Source organism: Histomonas meleagridis (assembly GCF_020186115.1).
Source record: "Histomonas meleagridis strain 2922-C6/04-10x chromosome Unknown contig_7, whole genome shotgun sequence".
In the NCBI taxonomy this organism is placed as follows: domain Eukaryota; phylum Parabasalia; order Tritrichomonadida; family Dientamoebidae; genus Histomonas; species Histomonas meleagridis.
In genome coordinates this window covers 193,901-219,027 of record NW_027150911.1, presented here as the reverse complement: position 1 = coordinate 219,027, position 25,127 = coordinate 193,901, and the positions used below count along the sequence as shown (strand labels likewise).

The 25,127-nt window shown below is 28.4% G+C and overlaps 9 protein-coding genes across 9 annotated transcripts; 7 read left to right on the top strand and 2 right to left on the bottom strand.

Moving 5' to 3' along the window:
• Positions 1 to 1,168: 1,168 nt before the first annotated feature.
• Positions 1,169 to 1,540, bottom strand: GO595_008758 (ribosomal protein L29; the record flags this gene model as incomplete). The annotated part of the gene is made up of 1 exon (XM_067922367.1): positions 1,169 to 1,540. The coding sequence occupies one exon, from the start codon at positions 1,538 to 1,540 to the stop codon at positions 1,169 to 1,171; it is 372 nt and encodes a 123-aa protein (XP_067771119.1).
• Positions 1,541 to 2,075: 535 nt separating this feature from the next.
• Positions 2,076 to 2,465, top strand: GO595_008757 (putative actophorin; the record flags this gene model as incomplete). The annotated part of the gene is made up of 1 exon (XM_067922366.1): positions 2,076 to 2,465. One exon carries the CDS (start codon positions 2,076 to 2,078, stop codon positions 2,463 to 2,465), a length of 390 nt encoding a protein of 129 aa, XP_067771118.1.
• Positions 2,466 to 3,300: 835 nt separating this feature from the next.
• On the top strand, positions 3,301 to 4,239 carry GO595_008756 (Clan MH, family M18, aspartyl aminopeptidase-like metallopeptidase; the record flags this gene model as incomplete). The annotated part of the gene is made up of 1 exon (XM_067922365.1): positions 3,301 to 4,239. One exon carries the CDS (start codon positions 3,301 to 3,303, stop codon positions 4,237 to 4,239), a length of 939 nt encoding a protein of 312 aa, XP_067771117.1.
• Positions 4,240 to 4,994: 755 nt separating this feature from the next.
• Positions 4,995 to 5,594, top strand: GO595_008755 (uncharacterized protein; the record flags this gene model as incomplete). The annotated part of the gene is made up of 1 exon (XM_067922364.1): positions 4,995 to 5,594. One exon carries the CDS (start codon positions 4,995 to 4,997, stop codon positions 5,592 to 5,594), a length of 600 nt encoding a protein of 199 aa, XP_067771116.1.
• A 388-nt stretch (positions 5,595 to 5,982) lies between these two features.
• Positions 5,983 to 6,561, top strand: GO595_008754 (small GTP-binding protein; the record flags this gene model as incomplete). The annotated part of the gene is made up of 1 exon (XM_067922363.1): positions 5,983 to 6,561. The coding sequence occupies one exon, from the start codon at positions 5,983 to 5,985 to the stop codon at positions 6,559 to 6,561; it is 579 nt and encodes a 192-aa protein (XP_067771115.1).
• A 1,607-nt stretch (positions 6,562 to 8,168) lies between these two features.
• GO595_008753 (TKL family protein kinase) lies at positions 8,169 to 10,613 on the top strand (the record flags this gene model as incomplete). Its single annotated transcript, XM_067922362.1, has 1 exon — positions 8,169 to 10,613. One exon carries the CDS (start codon positions 8,169 to 8,171, stop codon positions 10,611 to 10,613), a length of 2,445 nt encoding a protein of 814 aa, XP_067771114.1.
• A 7,935-nt stretch (positions 10,614 to 18,548) lies between these two features.
• GO595_008752 (CMGC family protein kinase) lies at positions 18,549 to 19,595 on the bottom strand (the record flags this gene model as incomplete). Its single annotated transcript, XM_067922361.1, has 1 exon — positions 18,549 to 19,595. One exon carries the CDS (start codon positions 19,593 to 19,595, stop codon positions 18,549 to 18,551), a length of 1,047 nt encoding a protein of 348 aa, XP_067771113.1.
• Positions 19,596 to 20,021: 426 nt separating this feature from the next.
• GO595_008751 (putative H/ACA ribonucleoprotein complex subunit 1-like protein 1) lies at positions 20,022 to 20,528 on the top strand (the record flags this gene model as incomplete). The annotated part of the gene is made up of 1 exon (XM_067922360.1): positions 20,022 to 20,528. The coding sequence occupies one exon, from the start codon at positions 20,022 to 20,024 to the stop codon at positions 20,526 to 20,528; it is 507 nt and encodes a 168-aa protein (XP_067771112.1).
• Positions 20,529 to 21,707: 1,179 nt separating this feature from the next.
• On the top strand, positions 21,708 to 23,066 carry GO595_008750 (uncharacterized protein; the record flags this gene model as incomplete). Its single annotated transcript, XM_067922359.1, has 1 exon — positions 21,708 to 23,066. The coding sequence occupies one exon, from the start codon at positions 21,708 to 21,710 to the stop codon at positions 23,064 to 23,066; it is 1,359 nt and encodes a 452-aa protein (XP_067771111.1).
• Between the last annotated feature and the right edge of the window lie 2,061 nt (positions 23,067 to 25,127).

Below are 25,127 nucleotides of genomic sequence, written 5' to 3'. Positions count from 1 at the left end.
ATATTTAAATTTATATTTGTGAATATGGTCAATTTGTAATATTAAATTTTTTTGTTACTAAAAATGAATAGTTATTAATATTTTTTTTAAAAATAATGATATCATAATTAGAATATCATTTGTTTATATTTTTTTTGTTTGTTAAATAATGAAAGAAATAGAATAGTAATAAAATATCTACTCGATTGTCATATGTTTCAACTTGCCTAAATTAACATTTTTTACAGTTTATAGTTTAAAAACATTTATTTGACTTTGTTGTTTTTTTATCATCACCGAACAAAGAAGAAAAAAATAAAATAAAATAAACGGCCGCCACATGAAAAGAATGAAAATTGGAAAAGTTTTGGAAGGATTCATTCTTACAATTATTTCATGTACTATTGCAATGATTATCAGGAATTTCAATGTTTTAGACTATAAATATTCTGTTGGAATTTCTTCTGACTTTCTTTATGAAAAAGATAACTTATATGTTGATATTCTTCGAATTTTCTCTGTTTTTTCTATGCACACTTTCAAACTATTCAAAAATGGTTTTAAATCCATTATTTATTCTTCACGTTGCAAATAAAGGGAACGACATCTTTTTTGTTTCTTTGCTTTCATTAATTCTTTCTTCATCTTATTCATGTTATGGAACTATCATAATATCATTTCTTCGACATTTATTTATAACACCACAACCAGGTGTTAATCTTCTTTGGCTTTTTGATTCACATTCTCTTGTTGAATTCAGGACAATTATGCGAAATATTGTAATTTCATATCAACTTCTTGGGGTATTTATTCTTCGACATTTCCATAATTCAAGTATGTACATGTTAATATATTTCATTTATGATCCATGCAGCGATTGGACAACGATTTCACTTCTTTTTGAAATGTTTCGACCATATTTAACAAAAAATCGGAAAATTGGAACGTCATTTGCATTGTTTGCGTTTGGTTTTGTCTTTTGTCAGTCTTCGCTTTATTCGTGGTGGACAATCAAAGTCGGAAATGCGAATTTTGCGATGATTGGCGCAATCATTTGTTCTGTCGCGTGCATCATCGCTTTGCTTCAATTAACTGAACTTAAAGAAAAAAGAAAATGTTAAATAATATTTAAATAAATATATTAGAAATGTATAAAAGAAATAATAATTAAAAATTTTCTTCATTTTACTTATGCTTTGAGTGCATACTTAACTGGTTTAAGATATTTGGCACGACGTGAAGCCTTCTTGGTGAGTTTGTTGGCATATTTGGCTGGAAGAACTTTGCGTTGTGATTTAACTTGCTTCTTGCGGATATCTTTTGGAATTAACTTCTTGCCATTATACTTTTCAAGAAGGGCCTTACGTTGTTGTTCCATAAGAACTGTCTTAACGCGTGCAACATCACGACGAACTGTGAGAATTTCTGAAAGCTTTTGACGTGAGGAAGATGTAGCAATTTGGCCACGAAGTTCAAAAAGCTTCTTCTCAAGTGTGGCAAGTTCTTCAAGAAGATCTGCACGTGATTTTTGGATTAATTCGTGTGCTTTGAGATGACCCATCGCAAAAAGGCTGGCCAAACCGTTAAATGGGGGTATACTAATAACCGTTATCTCGATTGTGAAAAATTTAACATAACACTCAATTAACCAAATAGAAAATACGTTAAATTGAAAAAAAAAATTCATTTTAAATTCTCTCTTAATGGACATTAATCTAAATGATTTAATATTAATTTCAAGATACCCAAGATCAAAATTTCATTAAAATGTTGTGCTTTTTAAAAGAAATGTTTTATTTAATTTGATTATTAAAATTTTTCTAAATATGAAATCTTCTGATATATCAAATAGAATTATTGCAAATGGGCATTTTTTAAGCCTTTCACTTCTTCTAATGACCAAGGTCTTTGGCCAAAAGTTTCCCTTCTCAAAATTGTCGTTTTACAAAATCTTCTCTCAATTCTTTCATTGAACAGATTATTTCTTATGAAATGTATTCAAATATTTGAACGAGAACCGTTACATCTTTTTTGATGTCCGCTTAACTTCATTTTTTTTTTTTTTTTTCACTGGAATTAAGATTCATGATGACTGCATGCAAGTATTTAATGACTTCAAGATAGGTCACAAATATAGTTATGTCCTTTTCACAATTAGTGATGATGAAAGATTCATTGTTGTTGACAAAACTGCGCCAAAAGGAAAATCTTATGAAGATCTCATTAATGACCTTCCGCAACGCGATATTTGTTTCGCTGTTTATGATTATGATTTTCATGATGAAGAAGGAAACCTTAGAAATCGTCTTATCTTCATATCATGGGTACCAAATACTGCACCTGCAAGAAGGAAAATGATTTCGGCTTCAACAAGAGTAACTTTCAAGAACGCACTCCCGGGCGTTGGCCTCGGAATTCAAGCAAACGATTACTCTGAAATCAAAGAATCTGAGATTCTTGCAAGGTGCATCGCATCCGTGAAGTAAAAAATCACTTAATCAATTGTTTATTTTAATGAAATTGTTGTGCTTCTTTGTTTAACAGTAACACATTATTGAAGCATGAAGAAAAATAATATTAAACATTAAATTCTTCTTATTATCCACATTCAATATTTGTAATTTCCCTTTCTAAAAAATTGATTATTATTCATTCAATAAAATGATGTAATGTAACAATAATAAATAGTTGAGTATTATCATTACTGAATAAAGTGGTATGAATTAATTCACACGATAGCACATTCTTCAAATCCGAATCAAAATTTAGAAGAACATTTATCAAATGAGTAAAGTTTTTGAATTATTGGGAATAACGGCATGAATTACAGCAGGTTATGTGTAAGTTATAAGTAAATTAAAAGAAATAATATGAAATTAACAATAAATTTTTTTTTCACATTTCAAATGGTTTAGTGTAAGACTTGGAGTGGTTAAAACAAGATGTATTTCTATTCAAATCCAATTAGATCAGAAATTAAATTTTGCAAAATTAAATTTAATGTATTAATACAAAAGTGACAGGCATATGGATACTGAAAGCTTTATCAACTTCATACAAAATTATCCAACAAAATATCATCAATGCGAATTTGCTGAAACAAAATTTATTGAAAATGGGTTCACCAAGTTAAACGACAATATTTCTTTACCAGATCAAATGCCTAAAAAAGGATTTATTTTACGCGATCAACGATCATTTGTCGCATACAAAATTGGAGGGTATAATAGAATTTGTGCTGTAGGGCTTGGTGGTGATGGGCCATGTCTAAAGTTAAAACCAAATTATGAATTTCAAGTCGGAGATTTCAAAATGCTACGAATGGCATTTAATGGCAAAGGAAAATGGGAAACATATATAGACAGAGATCTATCTGCTGGTGGTAAAGTTCTTTATAAAGCAGATAATGGTGAAATTCAGACAAAACTATTCAATTCCAAAAGAGGAGTTGCCATCATTCCAAATGTTGGTCTTGATTTAAAGCCAAGCAACTCACTTAAGACAAATTATAACAATGAAAAGTCATTTAATGCAATTATTGGAAAAAAAGGATTTTCTTCTTATGTTTCAGAACTTATTGGATGTAAAGAAAGCGATATTTTGGATATGGATGTTGAATTTACTGATTCTTCACCACCATCATATAATGACGATTTATTATCATCGCCACGTCTTTTCTCACAAGCCAATTTCTATTGTTCTTTATTATCTTTTCTTGAGTCTAGTGATGACACAGATTCAGTACAAATTATAGGCGCTTTTGATAATCAACAAAATAATAATTTATCCAGAAATTCGACAGTTTTCCTCAATGAAGTCATTCACTCTATTTTCAAGGGCAAAAACATATCAGAAGTTAACTCAAAATCGATTATTGTTTCTTGTCAATCAATAGATGGTCGTCACCCATTGAATAAAACTATCACTGATGAAGCATGTGCAAAACTTGGCAAAGGCGTCTCCCTTAACACATCGTTTAGGTCTCCTGTTGCCTCTGAGCCCATTGGAAACGGATTTATTTACAATTTATCAGAAAACCAAATTCAAACAAACACTCACAAAAATATGAGAACTGGAATTCCGACCATTGGACCAGTTCTTGCTCTTTCAACTGGCATTAGAACTGTTGATATTGGCATTCCGGTTCTAGCTAATGGTTCCATTCGGGAAACTATGGTTTGGAAAGATGTTGTATCTATGTTTAATTTGATAACAAAAATTTTTTCTAATATCGAAACTCTTTCAAAATTTGAGCATTAATAAAAATGTGGAGAGTTCTTGTATAAAAATAGTTTAATGACAATTTAGTGAATTGAAAGATGTTTTTTCTCTTCACTTAAAATACCGAAGTTTTAATTTTGAAGAGTTATCTCATCAAGGCAAAGAAGGTTTTCGTTGTTGCTTATTGCTTCAAGTTTCATTTTGTCAAATATGATTGTGTTATCAAAGTAAATAAAATCTTTAGAATTGGAATCTTCAAGTTTATAAAATGGAGTATGATGCATAATTTTTTCTTTTAAATAAAATATAAACCGTGCTTGAGAAATCGAGCATTTGAGATTCTTAGATAATCCACTTATGATAATTTTATTAACCTTTGACTGACCCATTGCCCTAAATGTTATATTTGCATGCTGAGCATTGATTTTAATACAATTTTGACAATCCTCTTCCAAAAAAACATCGCTTTTTCCAGAAATCAAGTTAGAAAAAAACTTTCCTGTTTTTGAATGTTTAATTTCAATTCCTTCTATCAAAATGTCTATATCATTTTCTGGTGATTTATCAATATTATGTAAATGAAGATTTGATAATTTATGGAATGAATCACTAATTTTTTGTATACTTGAAGAAATATCTATGGAGCTATCATTGTCATCGAGAGACACAATAGTAATGAAAAATAAAATTATCATTATCTTTGGAAAATGTGTGCAAGGTTTCCCGCAAAAAAACGTTTGTGATAAAAATATACTTCACAAAAAGTTATTTTAGCACAAGCCACTTTTTGATTGATGAACCCGCAGCAGAGCGAATTTCTTCAACTTCGGAACCAAATTTCTCAAAAACTATCAAGAATAACTGACCTAGCAAGCACAAACTCGCAATTAACTGCAATGGTTCAAATGCAACTTGAAAAAGGAATCCAATTTCTTACTTCAATCAATGGCAATGAACAAATTCCTATTTTAAACGATAAAATACCAGTCTTTATCCCACAACAAAGAGAAGGATATATTCCCCCTCAGCAAATTTTATATCAGCAATATCCAAACTATGCTATTCAAAAAGCTATTATTGAATTAACAAACAGTGCAAATTCTATAGAGAAAGAAAGAATTAGACGTCGTCTGAAAGGGTTCGATCCAAAGATATCAGAGGCATGGAGATATATATCATGTCATTTTGGGCATGGGGTAAAGCAGCACTATCTTTGCGAAATGGCAAAGTACCTATCCGCAAAGAGGAACATACCACTGGACAGAGATGCAAAAAGAAGAAAGTGTGTTTTAATCAAATGGTTTCATGATAACTGGGATAAGATTTCTGGTGATATGCCAAAGTTTCGCAACGACAATGATGAACTTATAATTGAAGATACAGATACAGAATAGAAATACAGGACTTTTAAACTAAATAAAGAGATATAAAGCAGAGATAATTTGGATTTTTTGAAATAATTTTCTTTACTGTAAAAGTTTAAATTTTTTTCTTTATGTTATATAACTACTAAAATGTACTAAATTTATACAATACATATTTTTACAAAAATTAAAGTTATATAACTACATTGAATTAAGCTTCTTTTTTTGCACATTAATTTTATTCAAAAAATAGTTGTAAAATGTTCATTCACTTTCATTCTAATCATGAACCGCATCAGTTAAAGGTTCATTTGAATAAAATAAAGTATTCAAATCAGATTTCAAACATTACAACTACAACTTTTTGAAAAAGTTTTTTGGATAACCAAAAACGGTTATTCAATCATCGATTCCTCAAATGACTGAAGGAGCAATAAAAATTGTTTTTCTTGGTGATAGTGGTGTCGGAAAGACAAGCATTGTAACAAAGTATGTATCAGGTTCTATACCAGAAATGTCAGTTCCAACAGTTGGTGCTGCATTTGTAACTAAGGATATAACCTTCAATGATAAAGCATATCAGCTCCTCATATGGGATACGGCTGGTCAAGAACTTTACCGCGGCTTGGCTCCAATGTATTATCGTAGTGCTCTGATCGCAATTGTTGTATATGACGTGAGTTCATCAAATACATTCAAATCTGTGGACTACTGGGTATCAGAACTTCGTGAAAATACTGAAGAAAAAATTGTGATTGTAATTTGCGGAAATAAGGTTGATATTGAAGATAGACAAATTGAAGAAACTTATGCGATGGAAATGGCCGAAAAATACAATGCACTTTATACAGAAACCAGTGCAGTAACAGGGTTTGGAGTTGAGAAACTTTTCCAGATTGCATTATCTGAATTAACCAAAAACTTTCCAAAGAAAGTAACGCCTCAACCAATGAAGTTGGATGCTAATCCTGATGAAGAGAAAAAGAAGTGCTGCTAAAGTTTTATGAATTCGAATCGATTATTTCGATATTTTTAAATTCGTAAATTCTTCTTAAATTTTTGATTTAATTTAATTATATTATATCTGAGTAATTTTCTAACTTCAAAATGAAAACCTCTTCAAAAATGATTTATTAATTTTCTTTTATGTTTTTTTTGTTATCTATAGTCCCTGGGTACATTTCAGTATAATTTCCTTTTATTTTAAACTCTATATGTGCAAATACAATAAAAAATAAGATTACCCAAATTGGAAATAAAAAAGAAAGAAATCGTTCATATTTTTGTTCTTCATATGTTGGAAGAAAGTCAAGATACAGTAGAATCCATAATATTATTGTGATTATAAAGATTAGAAAAACACCTTTCTTATGCCTATAAAAAGCTTGTTTACATGCATTAGTAAGGTTTAATCCCATGTTTTATAATGAAAAGGAAAGTTTTGTAACTAAAAACTATTTCCTCTTTATGGATAATAAAAAGAGCATTTATCAGAACCCAAAATCTAATATTTATCAATTTAACATGATAATGTGCAAAAGCAAATTGTTGAAAATGATTGTTTAATTATCTTCTTGATGTGTTTAACATTCATTTGACTTCAATTTTATTGAAGTGTTTTTCTCACACTTGATTCTTCATATCTTTATTATTTTCTTCATTACCTTCAAGGCTATTGTTTCTGCTAATACTTGACAATTTTTCATTTAAAATACTTTAATTTTCTTTTAAACCATATTACTCATAATAATCCTTTGTATAATGATAAGAGCTCTAATTGTTAATACATGTATTGAAATGAAATCGCAACAATAACAATGCTATATATTGATTAAAGCCACAATTCTAGTTAAAAAGAATTAAATTATTATTAGTTTTTTTGTTTAATAATTAAAATATTGGTTTCATATTTCTTTTTCCTTTACTAATAATAATTTGGTATATTTATTTATTTCTTTTAAAGCAAAGACTCAAGTACACTGATTACTTTATCAGTCATTCCTTCGATAAGTTATTTTAAGTTATCTTCAGTATTTACGTCCATTTTACCATGCGCCTTAAGTTGTTTTTTATAATCATTTTCCCCATTTTTGTATTAAATAACCCAAAAACTTAGATGAAAATGATTCCAATACTATAATATCAACTTTAGTTCCAAGTTTTTTCTTTTTATAGTGTTCAGGTTAAGCACATGGTAAATATTGATGTTGCATTTAATACATATGAAATGATGAAACTAAAATAGTTGGACGCAGGCGAAGTGAAGGAGGATATTTGAGAAGATGTTGAATTTGTTCTTTTATATTTAAAAATGGTTTTGATAAAGCTTTATATATATTCATAAAATGAATCATCACAAACAAATTCATTTTGGTTTATGAAAATAGTTTTTGTTTAAGACATCAAAAAAAATGTTGAAATGGTGCCACAAGAAATAAAGCACATACAAAAACGATAATAAACGACTGAATACAACATTGATATGGCAGGAAGCGGTTAGGCTCATTTTTTCATTAGAAAAATTTGAAAAAGCCATCGGTTTTTGACTTTTTTTAAATTATCCACGGTTATATTTAACGCATTCAAAAAAGTAAAGCCTTTGCTATGAATGTCAAGGTGCCAACGTACCGAGAAATGGCAAGCCATTTATCAAGTGTCTGCACAACATTTGAGTCATCCGTTTCAAAGGCGGCCATCCATCAAAAAGTTTTACGAATGGCGTCATATCAATTTAGAAGTTTTTCTGCTGCTTTTAAAGCACGCGCTAGTAATACTCCTGCTTCAGAAAGTGCAGTGAAGGCATATCGCGAAATACTTCAAATAGTACAGAAATTTAATAATTTAATCAATGCAAATAATGCTCAAAATTGGATGCAAAGTATTTTAAATGAATCTTCTTCTAAAATTTCAACTGTTGTCAGTGACCTCATTATCAAATTTCATGAAAACGCCATGTCTCTTGATAAACTTTCAGCCAATTATTTTGATTCAACCGATACCAAATGGGTTCAATCTCATGTATCTGATCTTGCCTCCATATTAACCACACTTCAAGGGCAACTTCATTCACTCACACGCGATCCATCTAATGATCCACTTCTTCTTAAAAAGATCGAAAGTATCAACAACAACATTGGCGCCTCGAACTCTAAGATCATTATCCCTAATTTCTTTTCCGAGACGCCAATTCCGTTAAAATTTTCATTATGGCATCTCAATCATTCTGATTTCATCAAAGAAAAATTCGAAGGCACAGGCGTTTCCTCTAATGTATATTATGGCCACTTAAAATCGAATAATACCCGAGTTGCCATCAAAGAATTTAAAGTCCAAGAATTTGATGAACGAGGATTAATATCATATCAAAGAGAAGTTTCGATCCTTGCGAGTGTTCATCATCCATGTGTACTTAAATTTTATGGTGCTACAGACACAATACCATATAGTATTGTCACTGAATGGTTGGATTGGAGCACATTATATCATGACATTCATCAAAATCATCGATTAAATCAAACGCAACTTACAATCGCGGCATATGATATTGCACGAGGGATGGAATATCTTCATCGACGTCATATCATTCATCGTGATTTAAAGTCTGCGAACATATTATTAGATGACAAAGGAAATGCCAAAATTTGTGACTTTGGATTTTCACGAACATTAACTAATAGTCTTCAAAAGTTAACACGTAATTTAGGTACGCCACATTGGATGGCGCCTGAATTAATGTGTGACGGCAAAGAATATAATGAAGAAATTGATGTCTATGCTTATGCTATAGTATTATGGGAACTTTTAACAAAGAAATTACCATTTGAAAACTTGGATACAATGCAAATTGTACAACAAGTTTTATATATGGATATGAGGCCTCCATTGCCATTCGACACGCCAATAGCTTTACGCGATATGATCATGGCTTGTTGGGTTAGAGATCCAGTGTTACGACCAACTTTTACACAAGTTTTAGGTATGTGGCGAACACGACAAACATATTTTCCTGATGCAGATGTAGAAGCTGTAGAAAGACATATTCGTGAAACTACTTTACAAGACGAAAAGTTAAATAATGAAAGTAATGAAGAAGAAGATAAAAATGAACAAAATAATAATAATAATAATAATAATAATAATAATAATAATGAAGATATAAATGATTTGAATTCATTTTATAATCGATATAAAGAAACAAAACTTAATAATGAAGGAATTGATGACTTATGGGATAAATTAGAGAAAATTCATGAAAAGAATGAAAATAATGAAATATATATCAAATGTTTAATATTATTTATGAACACTAAAGTTATTGGAAAAGTTACAAATAAATTAAGAGAAATGAAACCAAATACAATAACAAACGATTTAATGAATTCGATAATTGAATATTTACCAACAAATGATGAAAATGTTAATATGGATTTAACAATCATTTCATGTAAAAACAATTTCGCGACTGAAGCAATTTTGAAATGTGAACAATTTGAACAATTATCAATTGCATTAGAAATCGTTGCACGAAATGGAGTTAACACTGAGAAAGAAATCGAAGTGATGAAGAAATGTATTCATTGTTTACATGAAGATAATGTCGAATTAAATCTTTCTGCATTCCGATGTTTAATTGGTAATAATTTAACAAAGTTTATACCTTTAGATATAATAAAAAATAAAATACAATCGAAAGAACCTTCATTACAAGTAGCCGCTTATATAGCGACTGCTAAAATGGCTAAAGAAGGTATTATATTACCAGACGAAATCTTGGAAATGTTTATCTCTAAATGGGATAAAGTTCCTTTCGCTGGAACTGTATTAACTTGCGCATGTATAAATTATAAAAACGCAAGTTATATGGTGAATAGATTAACGTATGGCACTGTTCCACCATTAGAATTAAAGATTAAAATATTAGCTAAAGCAAGTAAACATAAGGAGTTACATACATTAATTAAAACTATTTTGGGGCAAATTCCTCAACAACAAAATTTAAGTAAAACATTAGAAAAAGCTATTGAAAAACTACATAATACTTTAAATTAATTAATAAAAATCTCGCGCTTCTATAAATAAAAAAAATTATTTTTTAACCGAATCACAAAGATTGAGTTTGATGCTTTTTAAGCAATGCAAAGTTTGAGAGTTTTGTGCAACAACAACAAAATTTATAAATGAGAAAAAAAATGTTTTGGGGTGCCACAAAGTTGACAGAATATTGAATTGTTTATTCGAATGTCTTTCAAATCACGATCGATAATTCAATTATCAAATGGCTGATGCTCTTTTAATCGCGCCGATTTCTATAGCACTTTTAAGAACTTTCAAAAATTTCTGATAGGCCTCGTTTAGCAAGAAGATGAGTTGGATTGGAAAAGTCATACGAAGTGTAAATGTTTCTGGATCATCGGCTTTTCGTCTTTTGACTAAGAAAGATTGGGATCCAGAGGCAAAGCAATTTCATGAGTTAGTACGTGATTTGTCAGATGATACTTATCCAGGTGAAGCAATTAATTATTTCCTCCAACATTTTAAAGATTTAAATAAAGAGGAACTTCAAAAATTACAGATTAAATCCGAAGTTACATTCTTAATTACGATTTTTATTCCATTTTTTCAAAATCAACTAAAAGATCAAAAAATAATAGACGAAGGATTTTTGTTTCTTAATAAGGCTTTGATTTTATTTGTTCCTGATCAAAAAAATTGCAAAATTTTATTCAATTTCATTTTTGAAATAATGAAAAATGACGATGTAAACCTACTAAACAAAAGTACTTATTTTACTCGTTCTTGTCTTTTATTTCCAAACATGCCATCTTTATTCTTTTCAAATGATTCAATAGTAAATCTTTGGGAAACTTGTTTTGTCAAGAATCCAAACACTTGTCAGATTTACGGGCCAATCTTTATTCAAGCCGCAAGTAATTATAATTTCAAAAGTGCAGATAAGATTCCATCATTTTATCCAGCAGTTAAACAATCCTTTAAAAACCTTCAAATATGTTCAGCCACCACCGGTAATTCGATAGAATTTGTTGGTTCTGTCATATATAAGATGAATACAGGAAATTTTTTAAATGAATTTCTTAAAGTTTCGAAATTATTTTTTACAGCAGTACCCGATTTTAATTGTTTTTATATGTTTTTAAACTCACAAACATCAGATCCTAAAGCTATATGGAATTCTTTTAATGAAATTTGTAGTTTAACCAAATTAAATTCGAATTTATTAATTTCTGCACTTGATATAGTGTCAAAGCTTCGGGGCACCCCGCATGTCAAATATTTTTCTTTCAAACCGTTTATTAAACGTGCGGGAATTTATTCATCATTAATCTTAACATTTGTATTCGAAAATGAATGGGATTCACATATTGGAGAAATGATTTCATATTTAATCTTGAAGACAAATTTCAAATTATTTCATGAGAATTTTCTTAAAGATGAAAACATATTAAAACTTACTGAATTTCTTGTTGATAAACTTGATAATTCAAATAAGTTATCTATTGGAATCTTTAAACCTTTTATGGTTTTATCATATGAAGGACATAAAGTAGGAACAAAATGTATCGAGAAGATTGCACAATTTTGTGATATTTCATCATATTTTGAAGAATTATTAAAATCATTTAAAGAGAAATTAGTTAATGATGAAGTATTTGAAATCTTTACAAACTTAGCGAATAATTCGTATTTATTTGTATCATTATTCATTGATAATTATGGAATTCGTTTTTTATTTTATTCATTAAAAACTAATGCGAGTTTAGATTTCTTAGCATCAATAGTTAGTGATGGACCATTTGAAACTATTGATGAATTTATATCACAAAACTATGAAAATTCGATTTTATCTAAATTAAATGAAGAACAATTAAAGAAATTATCAACAGGTGTACCACAAAACTCTAAAACATATGGATTACTTCGAATTCCATCATTATGTGCATATATTAAAGATGTAAATTTCGAAACACAATTCGATCGTTATATCTTTGGAGCATTTGCTACTAAATATCTTACACCTACATATGAACAAATCTTAAAATATTCTCCGACATATATTGATCATAATAAATCAAATGAATTATTACATAATCCTGAAATAATTCATCAATTAACTAATATTGATTATCCACATTTTCCAGTGTTTCAATGTCATATGAATTCTAAACAATGTAGTGCTACATTTAAATTAGGCACAAGTACAACATTTTGGATTTGTATGATGAAAATTATATCGAAAACTATAATATTAAGTTCAACAATTGGAGAAATATCTGTTGATTCTAAAACTTTTAATATATTTGGTACAGAAGTTCAATATAATTTAAAACAATGGCATATGATAACGATAATTATTTATAATAAAACTTTCCAACAACAATCAATACAAGTATATTTCGATGATGAAAAAGTTTATGAAAATAGATGTAAATCATTTTCGAGAGTAATATTAGGTAGTGATATTAGTACAAATGCTTTTTATTATTTATCTGGTTCATTTCAAACTACAAAAAACTTTTTACAAATGAATGATATTAAAAGAATTTATCAAAATGGTCCAAGTGTATTTTATCCAACTAAAATTCGTATGAAAAAAGGATTTTTATTTGTACCTTATAATGGTATATTAAAATATTTGGAACATTTCGGTGGTAAAGATTATATCTTTTTAGAATTATTAAATGTTAATGATAGTAAATCATTTTCATTATTAATTCAGTCGGCTTTTAACTTATTAAACTTAAAAGCAATTGATGAAAATTATTTTTTCCCGGCATTAAAATATATATTATTAGAAAAGAAGAAATTTTATACAGAAGAAATCGAAAGAATTATTACACATGAAATTCAAACATTTCCTATTAAGAAATGGGATTATTTTAATGATTTAATATGTGATTATACTATAATTTCTAATTATAATTTTGATTTTTTATATAATTTATTTGAATCGGATAAAAAATGGGATAAATTATTTCATTATTTACTTGATTCTTATATAATATTTAATTTACCAAATAGTTTTGAACATAATATTTCGACATTTATCTTAAATTTTGTATTAAAAAATCCATTATATATGAAAAATTTATTATTAGCTTCATCAAGTTTACCATTTATTGAATCAGAAACAATTTCTTCATTAAAAGATGAAACGATTTATACAAAACAAAAGTTTTTAGTTGATGTAATCATAGATAATTTTGATATATTTCATCAATATAATACACTTGAAGATACACTTTTTTATATTTCTTTATTACGGAATGATTTAGGTTTAAATATATTTGAGTTATCATGTAAATTTTGTAATATTGATTCACAATATTTTGATTATGAATCAATTAAAAAATATACTGAATTATTCATAAGTTATTCTAAATATATAAAGTTTTGGAAATCTTTATTAATATTATATACATGTAAATCAGCTGATACACTTGAAGATTTTGCTGATTTAGATATTCAAAGACCAATTTTAACAAATTTAATTTTAGATTTATTACCTTATTTCATACGTCATGAAATTTCACATTCTATTCATGAATTAATATCATCAAGTTTATTAGTAGTAATATTACGTTTAATGGAAAATTCAAATATTTCTGTTTTGGAATATATTAAAAGTATTCAACGTTTATGTTCATTAGGTTTTGATCAATTACCTATTAAACCAATGCCTTTTGAGTCACCAAAAAATGAAGAAAATATAACAAAATCTCGAAGTAGATCATTTTTTAATTATAATGTACCTATTAAAACAGAAACCAAATTTAATATTGAGAAAATTAATTGTTTAGATAATTCATTAATAGAAGAAACTAATTCATATGTTGAACAATATATAAATTATTATAAATATGATGAAATTAAAAAAGTTAATACTAAATTACCAGAAATCCCTGAAAACTTTGATGAAATTTTAGAATCAAATCTTGTTAATATTATTATTACATTAATTGCGAAGATATTTATAATTAAAGCTAATGAAAGTAATATTACTTATGGAATAATATTCGAACGATTTTTAGTTAATGGTTCTGATGTAAATCCAATTGTAGCTATTTCGATGCATCAAAAAATTGTTTTAAGTATATTAACTAATAAACTGAATATGCCACAATTAAATGATGTCTCATATGAAAAATTAGTTAAGTTTTTACTTTATCGAGTATCTGAAGGTTGGTGGGATAATAAAATATTATTAATATTCGATGCTATCATTAAACGACAAACAAAATCAATTACTGATTTCATATTAATTTGTTTAATTCATTGTAATAATATTAATATACAAATTAAAATAATTAAAAAATGTTTATTATTAAAATATTTTAATAATTTATTAAATGATAAAACATTTTCACATGTGTTTTATCATTTTTTATCCAAAAAAGAAATTATTGAAAATCCAAAAATCGAAAAATTACAAAATCAAATTTCAAGTTCATATTCTAAATTAGAGAATTCATTTTCTACTCAAGAAATTATTAATTATTATAATAATTACATACAAAAACATCAACAAAAAGCAATGAAAAATAGTAAAAACTTAAAAGAAATTCGAAATGATTTAGCACAACTTTATACAATTAATGATATTAAAGAATATAAAATCAAACGACAAATTGATATATTTATTATTAAGAAAGCAATTTTATATCAATTTTCATATCGATTTAATATTACTAATTTAGAAATTGAAAATGTTGTAGCTTCATTATATTATAAACAATATTTATTAAGTTTAAATAATGTTAATATTAATGAAGTTGATCATATGATTATACCTTCACCTAATCCTTTATGTGTACCACAAAAAATGATACCATTATGTTATGAGAAATCAATTTTAATAGAGAAGAAAGGTCGAAATTTTGTTATACCACAATCATATCATTCTATGAATTATCCAACTAAATATAATAAATTAAATGAATCACATCCTGCACCATTTTGTTATTCTAAGTTAAAACTTCCAACATTTTTAAATGTATCATTATTACAAACATTAAAAACTTATTTTGGTGTTAAATCTGGATTATTTAATTGTGGAATGATATCTACACCAGAAGTATTATCATGTATTGGTACATTTACTAAAGATTCATTTAATATATTATTAAATGCTGAATTAAATAATATAAATAATTTAATATTAAATGATACTTCTGATATGTTTTGTCATTATGCAGTATTTGAAGGTGTACCACATGGACATTATGGAGAACCGAAATTATTTGCACATCATCCAATAATTATAATAAAATTTGTTGATATTCTTTATGCATTACCACGACGTTTTGTATATGAAAACACAGAAATTGATATCTTTTTAATTAATGGATTACATTATACATTTGTTATGAAAGAAAATGATCGAAAAATATTATTATCTAAAAGTAAATCATTACCATTAATTAATTATTATCAACAAAGTTCAATATCAAAGATGAATATATTAAATGAATCAATTGATTTAATCACAAAGTTATGGATAAATTATAAAATAACTACATTTGATTATTTAATGTATTTAAACATTAAAGGAGGTCGATCATTTAATGATTATTCACAATATCCAATAATGCCATGGATATTAGGAGGGTTTTTAGGTTCTAAACCTTTAATATTAAGAGACTTATCTAAACCTATGGGAGCACAAACTAAAGTTCGAGAAGAACGATTTATCATTGCTTATAAAGAAACTTTACCACATTATCATTATGGTACACATTATTCAAGTCCAGCAAGTGTTTTTCATTATTTATTACGTGTTGAACCATTCACATTATTTAATTTACATTTACATAATGGTTTTGATCATAAAGATCGTGAATTTTCAAGTATTAGTGAAACATGGAAAAGCGCAAGTGAATCAAATCAATCCGATGTAAAAGAATTAATTCCAGAATTTTATGTCTTACCACAAATGTTTGAGAATATTAATAACTTAGATTTAGGTGAAAGAACAGATGGAATTAACTTAAATACAGTTATATTACCTGAATGGGGTAAAGATCCGATAATATTTATCTGGAAAATGAGAGAAACGATGGAATCTTTAGATACTGCTCAACATATTAATGATTGGATTGATTTAATATTCGGTTATAAACAACGTGGTCAAGCAGCAATTGAAGCAATTAATGTATATCAACCTTTAACTTATGATATATCATCAAATGATAAAGAAAATATCATTGAAAATAAGGCTATAGTTGACGCAGTAAATCAATTTGGTCAATGTCCGATTCAATTATTTATAAATCCACATCCTAAATTTAAGTTAAATGAAATAAATGAATTAAATTTAGAAAACACAAAAACATTACAAATTAATATTAATCATTTTATATCTAATTCTAGAACAATAATATTTGATAAATATTTACCAATAGTATTACCTGAATTTGAACATTATATTAATGGGTATAATATTAAAATTTGGGATAATTATATTGAATATCATAATAAAATTATATCTTCATTAGATGCTATAACTTGTTCTTGTATATCTAAAGATAATACTATACTTGCTATAGCTTCTAAGTTTGGAATAGTTTCATTATTTTCTTGTATTAATTCTGAAATTCGTTTGATTACAAATATTAATACGTTTTATTTCGATATAAATTTTTTATGTATTTCAACATTTCATGCAATAATATGTATAATATCAAAGAATTTAATAATATTATTTGATTATTCTACAAAATTACCTATGTATCAATTAGAAACAAATGAACAAATAATATTTGCATCATTTGATGATTCGACAAATTTCTTAATTACTTGTACATTAAATCAAATATTTATATATGGATTAGATTTAAGATTAATAGCTACAAGTGAACGTTCGACTTCAAATATTTGTTCATTAAATACTTGTGACTCAATAAAATGGAATAAAACTCCTTTTTATGTTACTGGTCATGAAAATGGTACTGTAACATTATGGAAATTAGATATAACAAATTATTCATTAAAACAAATGAATAATATAATCGATGGAATTGATAGTCCAATTACATCGTTAACTATTTTCGCGAATAATAAAGCATTGATAGCTATAGGATCAAGTGGTAACGCGAAGTTAGCTATGATATATCCAATACATCAAAAGTTTATCGACAAATCTGTTTTTAATAAGTGTTATATTTGTGGTTGTGATATTGTGAAGAATAATATGTTCGGATGTTGCGTTTGTGGTTTATACGTGTGTAAAAATTGCGTTTCTTTAAAGAGACCTTTGATATGTAAGAAATGTAAAGATGAAATTATCGATGTGAATAAAAATGATAATGAAAATGAAAACGAAGAAGAAAATAATAATGAAAAAGTAATGAATTTAATAGAATCGGAAGAAGAGGATAAAGAAAATAAGGAAATTATGATAATCGACGAAGAAGATGAAGAAAATAAGGAAATTTCAATAGAGGAAGAAGATATAAACGAAAATAATCTGTTTTGTAATAACGTGAATTATAGAATTATGTCCGGATCAAGAGATAGATTTAATATGCATTTCGCAATGTTGCCCAAAAGCGGCAGACATACTTTATAAAATAAATAATACATCATGTGTTCATTGTTTTTTATCACACATTATATTCATATGAGAGAAAGAATATCATTACTAATTTCACAAAAATATTTCATATTTTAAGTTACATTTCGCATTCACGTTAAAGCTCAAATATTTTTGCACACAAGAATATATTTAAAGATCTAAGTAATTCAATGAATAATGTAAGCAATTAGAAGATTACAAAATTATTGAAAACATTATGAAAAATAAATCTGGAAACGAAGCAATGTAATTCATTACTCAAGCGACAACCAGATTTTTCATGAGTTGACAAAAGTTGAGCCAAAGAACAAAAGACACAACGAGCACAGCGAATAGTTATATTAAAAACACATTTTATATTTTTATTTTATACAAACAAAAACACAAACAAAAGATCACATCTGCCGAATTGTGAAAGGATGATTCTCAATTTGCTCAATGGTAAATCTTTCTTCAGGGTCAATGGCCAACATTCCCCTAAGAAGATCGAAGAATTCATCTTTCTCTTCTTGGCATTCATTTGGATACTTTTGAAAATAAACGTTCTCCCTCAACGTTCGAAATTTATAATCAAATTGTTTATCCCTTTTCTCCCCTTCGCCAGGCTGTTTGACTCTGTTGCCATTGAAGTACTCGGCGCGGCGAGGAGACATACGAATCATTTCTTGCGGAAATAATCCAATGCGTTCTTCAATGAGTCGCATTACTTCAAGGGAAGAACCACCAGCAAAAATAGGTAGACCAAGATAACACTCTGCAAGTACACAACCAATGGACCAAATGTCCATCTTGTAGTTTTTGGGAAGATGTAGGAATACTTCTGGTGCCCTGTAAAAAAGTGTTTGGGTGTAAATAGGAATGTTAGAATCTGACCTGCATACAGCACCAAAATCAATGAGCTTGACAAGAGATCTGTTATCGACTTTTTGAAACATGATATTCTCTGGTTTAATATCTGTATGGATTAATTCGAGATTATGGAGAAGACGAACAGCACGGAGAAGCCCACGGAGAATAAGTTGGACATAGTTTAAAGTTAAACCAACAAAACCACGTTTATCTAGAAAGTCAAGAAGGCTGCAATCAATTTTTTCTAATATCATCACAATGTAATTTGAGTCTTGAAAGCTGTCAATGATGTGACAAAAAGATTCAAGCTCATCGTTATTTAAAAATTGATTCAGAGTAAAGTATATGTTGATTTCGTTGTGTAACTGATCAGACTGTCCTGGAGTATTGCGGCCAATCTTGAGAGCATATTCTTTACCTGTGCTTCTTTGTTTGACTGAATACACTTGCCCAAATGCACCTGCTCCTAAAAAGCTCTGGACTTGATAATATTCATTATTGGAGTATAAGTTAATACCTGGCGATAAGTAAGGGTAAATGACATTTCCACTAATATCATAAATGGCGTTTTTGTGTTGTGGACTTACTTTCATTTTTGCATAACCAGCCACACACTTTCAAAATTTCATAGACCAATATTCTATTAAAAGTGGCGTTTTGAACGAATTAGAACTAAAAATAAATTTATCTTTTTCCTTAAAATATATTATTTTACTAATATTTTAACAGAGACACTACTATATCAATCGATTTAAAATGTTGTCTTTCTATAAATTAGAATTAATTTTATAAAGTCAAGATTGAAATTTGAAATCATAAATAAATTTGATTGTCAAAATTTAATAATGCTGTTTTAGCTATGATTTCAATAAAAAAATAATTTTATATTATTGGAAATATGATTACATTATCTGAAATTGAAGAATAAAGATTCGTTTATCAATAAACGTTCTCAGATGGCACCCGTTTATTGTGAAGTGGTCGATTGGTAATTTGAGAAGGTTTGTCTGGGTTTTAAAATGAGGGGTAGAGGGAACCGTGGTGGTTCAAATCAATCAAATCGAGGAGGAAATCGGAATAACTCAGGAAACCGTGGAGGAAACCGCGACGAAAGTAATGTACAAACAGCAGAATGTGGAACCTTTGTAGGTCTTTGTGAAGGAAATGCAATTTTCCAACTTTCAACAAAAGACCGTGCAGTTCCATTCACAAAAACTTTTTTATATGATGCTAAGAAAAACAAAGTTGGTGAAATCAAAGATGTTTTTGGACCACTTGATAAAGTTCAATTTGTCATGGAACCAATTAATCCTTCATTTGTAAATACCCTTAAGGAAGGCTCCAAAATTTATGCACCAGCTGATCGCCTTCGACCAGAATCATTTTTCCTTAGTGATCAAAATGCACGACGAGGAGGAGGCCGTGGAGGCAAAAAAGGTGGCGGGAATCGCGGAGGCAACCGTGGTGGAGGACGCGGTGGTAATCGCGGCGGCAATCGTGGCGGACGTGGAAATCGCAGATTTTAATAATACTAATTTTTTAAAAAAGTTTTACTATTATTTATGTCCAGGAATATAATCTATCATCGTCATCTATTAAAGGCTCATCCGAAGTAATATCCCACAAATCATCATTTTCCGATTCGAACGAAAAATCGCTATTTCCAGATTCGAATGAAAAGTCACTATTACTCGACAAATTACTTGTGTCCATTGAACCATTAAATGAGGATTCACTATGAGGTAACAATGGCATTGGTAAAAAATTTCTGTTTGGTTGTGATCGAATGTAATCATGTCGTGAATTTGGAATTGTGACTTTATGACTGGAAAGCCAATTGTATCTATTTTTACACGATATGGATGAACGGCCTGGAAGAAATTTTGATATCTTCGTCCAATAATTTCCAAATCTTCTTTGAAGAAGAAGTAATTGATTGTCTTCTTGTACTGTCCAATTGCTTTTTCGAAGCGTTGGGTCAATCTGTGTTGTCCACCGTTCACGACATTGTTTAGGGTTCCTTCCTAAAACAAGTGAAGCAACTGCTGTCCAATTTTTTGTACCATGAATTTCAACAGCTTTCTTTAACATTATGTCTTCATTTGCACTCCATTTCATTTTTCTGCATGATGGTTCTTTATGTGGGCTTTGTTTTATTGGTAATACTTCTTTAGGTGTAAATGAATGATTAAAAGAATTATGTCTTTCTCGTTCTTGTCCTTTTGGAAAAAGCTCATTGATACCTCGTGCTTCATTAAAGTCGTATGAATTCATTTCATCTTCAAATAATCCATACATCTGTGGATTTTGTAGATTCTTCCAACAGAAACATTGAATCTGGAAGGTTGGATTTGAGGGGAACTGAATTATTAATAATTCAAAACGAAGAATTTTCCAATAATTACAACAAAATATTAAATAATTTTACTATATTATTTTATAAACATAGTTCTTGTTAATTTAAAAACTAGAATATTAGAAAAACAATTTATAGAAAAGAAGATAATTTTATTTAATGAAAAATAAAGAATTCAATCATTATTGGACTTTGTGATAAATAAACATTTGAAAATATAACGATAGAAAAAGGATACGGAATGGAGAATTGCTTCGTGGTTGAATGCAACTCTCCTCTATATGCAAAAATAGCTTTAATGGGAACTAAAATTCTTGTTTTATCATTAAAAGTTCCAGATCCTTATAAAATGAAAGTTCCATGGCTCTTAAATGAATTAGCAGATGTCAACATTGATGAAGTAGAAATTGTCCTAATAAGTGACCCTAGATCTTTGTATCTTGCAGATTTACTTTTAACATTACCTGATTTTAATGGAATCATTTTATGTACTGAAGCAGTTTACAGAATTGGTCGAGCTTTTCTTACTGATTTCCAAATCCTCCTGGATGACAAAAGAGATCCATTGCCAACTAATCATTCTTATATTCCACTTCATTTTGATCAACATTATCAATTTGGTAATATCTCTTTTATACCTGTTCCTAATGGGACTGGCATTGGCAACAGCAACTGGATTCTCACCAAAGGTGTTGATCCTGAACTTGTTAGTTTTGGTGCGTACATAATGACGGGATTATGGCCCACACCATATTTTTTCCCAGCGCCACGTGTTATCACAGACATTCGTATTGATGCCATTTGTGTTCTTCCCTCATCTTATCCAACTAACGGAGTTCAAGAATCACTTGAACTCATTTCCAGTGAAGTCAGCAAGTTCTTATCCGAGCGAAAGAAAGTCATCATACCATCGTTTTTTGATGATTCTCTTTATCTTCTTATGTTATATTTACGTTATGAGCGTTCGATCACATATGAGTTTGTAGTCTTTTCGTTTATCTATGAACGCTTAGTCGATGCCATTAAAGCATTTCAAAGTCCGAATTCCACTGATCATGACATAAATGTTTCGATATATCAAAATGTTGATGCACGTGTTTCATCAGAATCCAAAATTATCTTTGCGCCATATCCAACACGCGAATTTGGGCAAATCATTGAATTACAAAAGATCAAAAACCCTAGTTTTTATTTTTTAGATCGATTTAGTTTAGATAACTTTTCATCTAATTGTAATCGAGAACAAATGACAATGTTTTTGACGCAAATGAAAGCGAATCCATATAATCCGAAGATATATTCCACGCAAGAATTCATGCTAACAGAAAGAATAGAATATCCCGCGTATCAAGACTTAGGTAATTTTATCCATTATTGGATGGATGGAAATGTCCTAAGTAATTACACTAAAGATGTCGCAGGAATTAAAATGATCTCGGGGAAATTCGAAGGAGAAAGAATTATCCCTTCTTCGTATAAGCCAGACGTAATATTAAATGTGCCGGATGAAGATGAAATAGGACTAAGATTAATGGAACAAGGTGCAACGCAATTAAGAAAAGAAGGAAACGCAATATTTTGTAAGTTTGAGTTCGTCGATGGTGATAATGAAGTGAAAATAGTGTTGGAAAACGGTGACGTGTTCGTCGAAACTGGTTCGATTTTGATAGAGAACGCCGTGCTGTCAGTTCTTGGCGCTTATTATTAGATAAAAAAATGTAAATATCAATAAAGAAATGAAATGTTCTTTAAAAAATCTTTTATGAAAAGAAATATTACATAAACTTAAAGATTTACAGTTTTTTTGTTGAATTATCATAAAAATAAATACAAAATTTATTAAACATTATATTATATAATATGAATGTTGAAACATGATGCATGTTTTGCAGATAAAATTTTCATATTCGTGTACAGTGCAAAAAACGATGGGTCAGTGAAGTGATGTAAATCATTGGAATTATACAGAAAACAGTTTTTTGTTGACAATTTTCTATGAAAAAATTGAATATGGCAATCAAAAAGTGGACTGGCCAACTGTTGCCGCGCAATGTTTCAATGCGACCATTCCAATGATTCAAAGGTGATATTAATTGGTTCAGCTTCCGTTGGCAAAACAAGTATCATAAATAGGGCTTTACATGGTTGTTATGAAGAAAATGTTTCTCCGACTTTAGTTTCGAATTTCACAAAAATGAAAATTGAAATCGACAATAAAACAATAAGTTTAAAAATTTGGGACACAGCTGGCGATGAAAAATTTAGGTCAGTCGTGCCAATGTTTTATCGAGGAGCCCAAGTAGCAATAATTGTTTATGCTATTAATGATACAATATCATTCAAAGATGCACACTTTTACTATGAGAGCCTCAGAAGCTTTGAGGATGTTGATAAAATGTCTCTTTTTTTAGTTGGGAATAAAAATGATTTAGAACAACAAAGAAAAATAACAACAGATGAAGGTGAGAAATTTGCAAAAGCAATAAATGCAATTTTTATGGAAATTAGCGCTCTTTCAGGGCATGGTATTCAAGAATTGTTTCAATATGCTGCCAAAGAAATTGCTGAACGACCAACAGATATATTTGAGGCTCACACAACATTACAGAAACTTGAGGAAGAAGAAAAATATGAAGAAAAAGATATGAATGAATGTAATTGCTGATAAAATAAGGAATATATATGTTAATAAAAATATAGACATAAACAGAATATTATTTCAGAAAGGCCTTTTCATTTCTTATATTTGTGAATAAAAATATCTTCTGATTTTTTTTTATTTCAGAATTTGATTTAATTTTATTATTGTTCTTGTTAAATTTTCTTAGCTATCGTTGAATCAGATATCGATTGCATAGTATCTTTGAATTTATAGGTTTCTAGTTGATATCTTTATCTGTTTTATTTTTATTTATTCAAAAATGATCAATTTATAATATTATAATTCAGGAATACCGATATAAAGAGTAGTGAGGCGTCTATCAATGGTGATTCTTTTTTGTCTTTTCTATTATTAATATTATATCATTCTTGAATTTTTAGACCAAGAACATTAATAAATGATGTGAATAACACAAATTTCTATATGCATTGAAATATTGAATTAAGAAACCGTGCATATTCAAATTACAAAAAGTTTACCAATTTGCATTGTAAATCATTCAATTTATTTTTTTGGGAAACATCTCTAAAAGAATGAAGCATAAAAAAAATTCAGCAGTCCAAATCCATAGAAAATTGTATGAAAAAAATCATCCTGAAGATTTCAAGAACTACCATCTATAAAATATACAATAAGGTTGGACATAAAAAATATATATTTTGAAAAAATTGATTTCGAAATTTCCATTTTGATCTGGATATTTTTTTTTTAATTTGAAAACAGATTTTTACTTAAGTGATGATGGGGAATAGATAAAAATCAAAAAATTTATCAGAACATGTTTATTTCAGTTTGAAGAAAATATCAAAAACATGAGGTGAGCTGGTTGTTATTAGATAGTTTCCCAAATGGGCATTGGCTAGCTGAACCAGTGCGAACCGAATGTTTTTTAAAAAAAAATTTCGATTTTTTCATCACTAAAAAGGAATCTGTTTTCATTGAAATAAGATGACAGAAATAATTTCATTGAAACAAAACGGTTTTAATAATTTTTAAATTCAAATATCTTTATTAATTATCATTAAATCAATTATTATTTTAAATTATGATCTAAATTTTAGTTATTTTGTGTTTTTAAGTCATTCATTATTTTCAAGATAATCTATT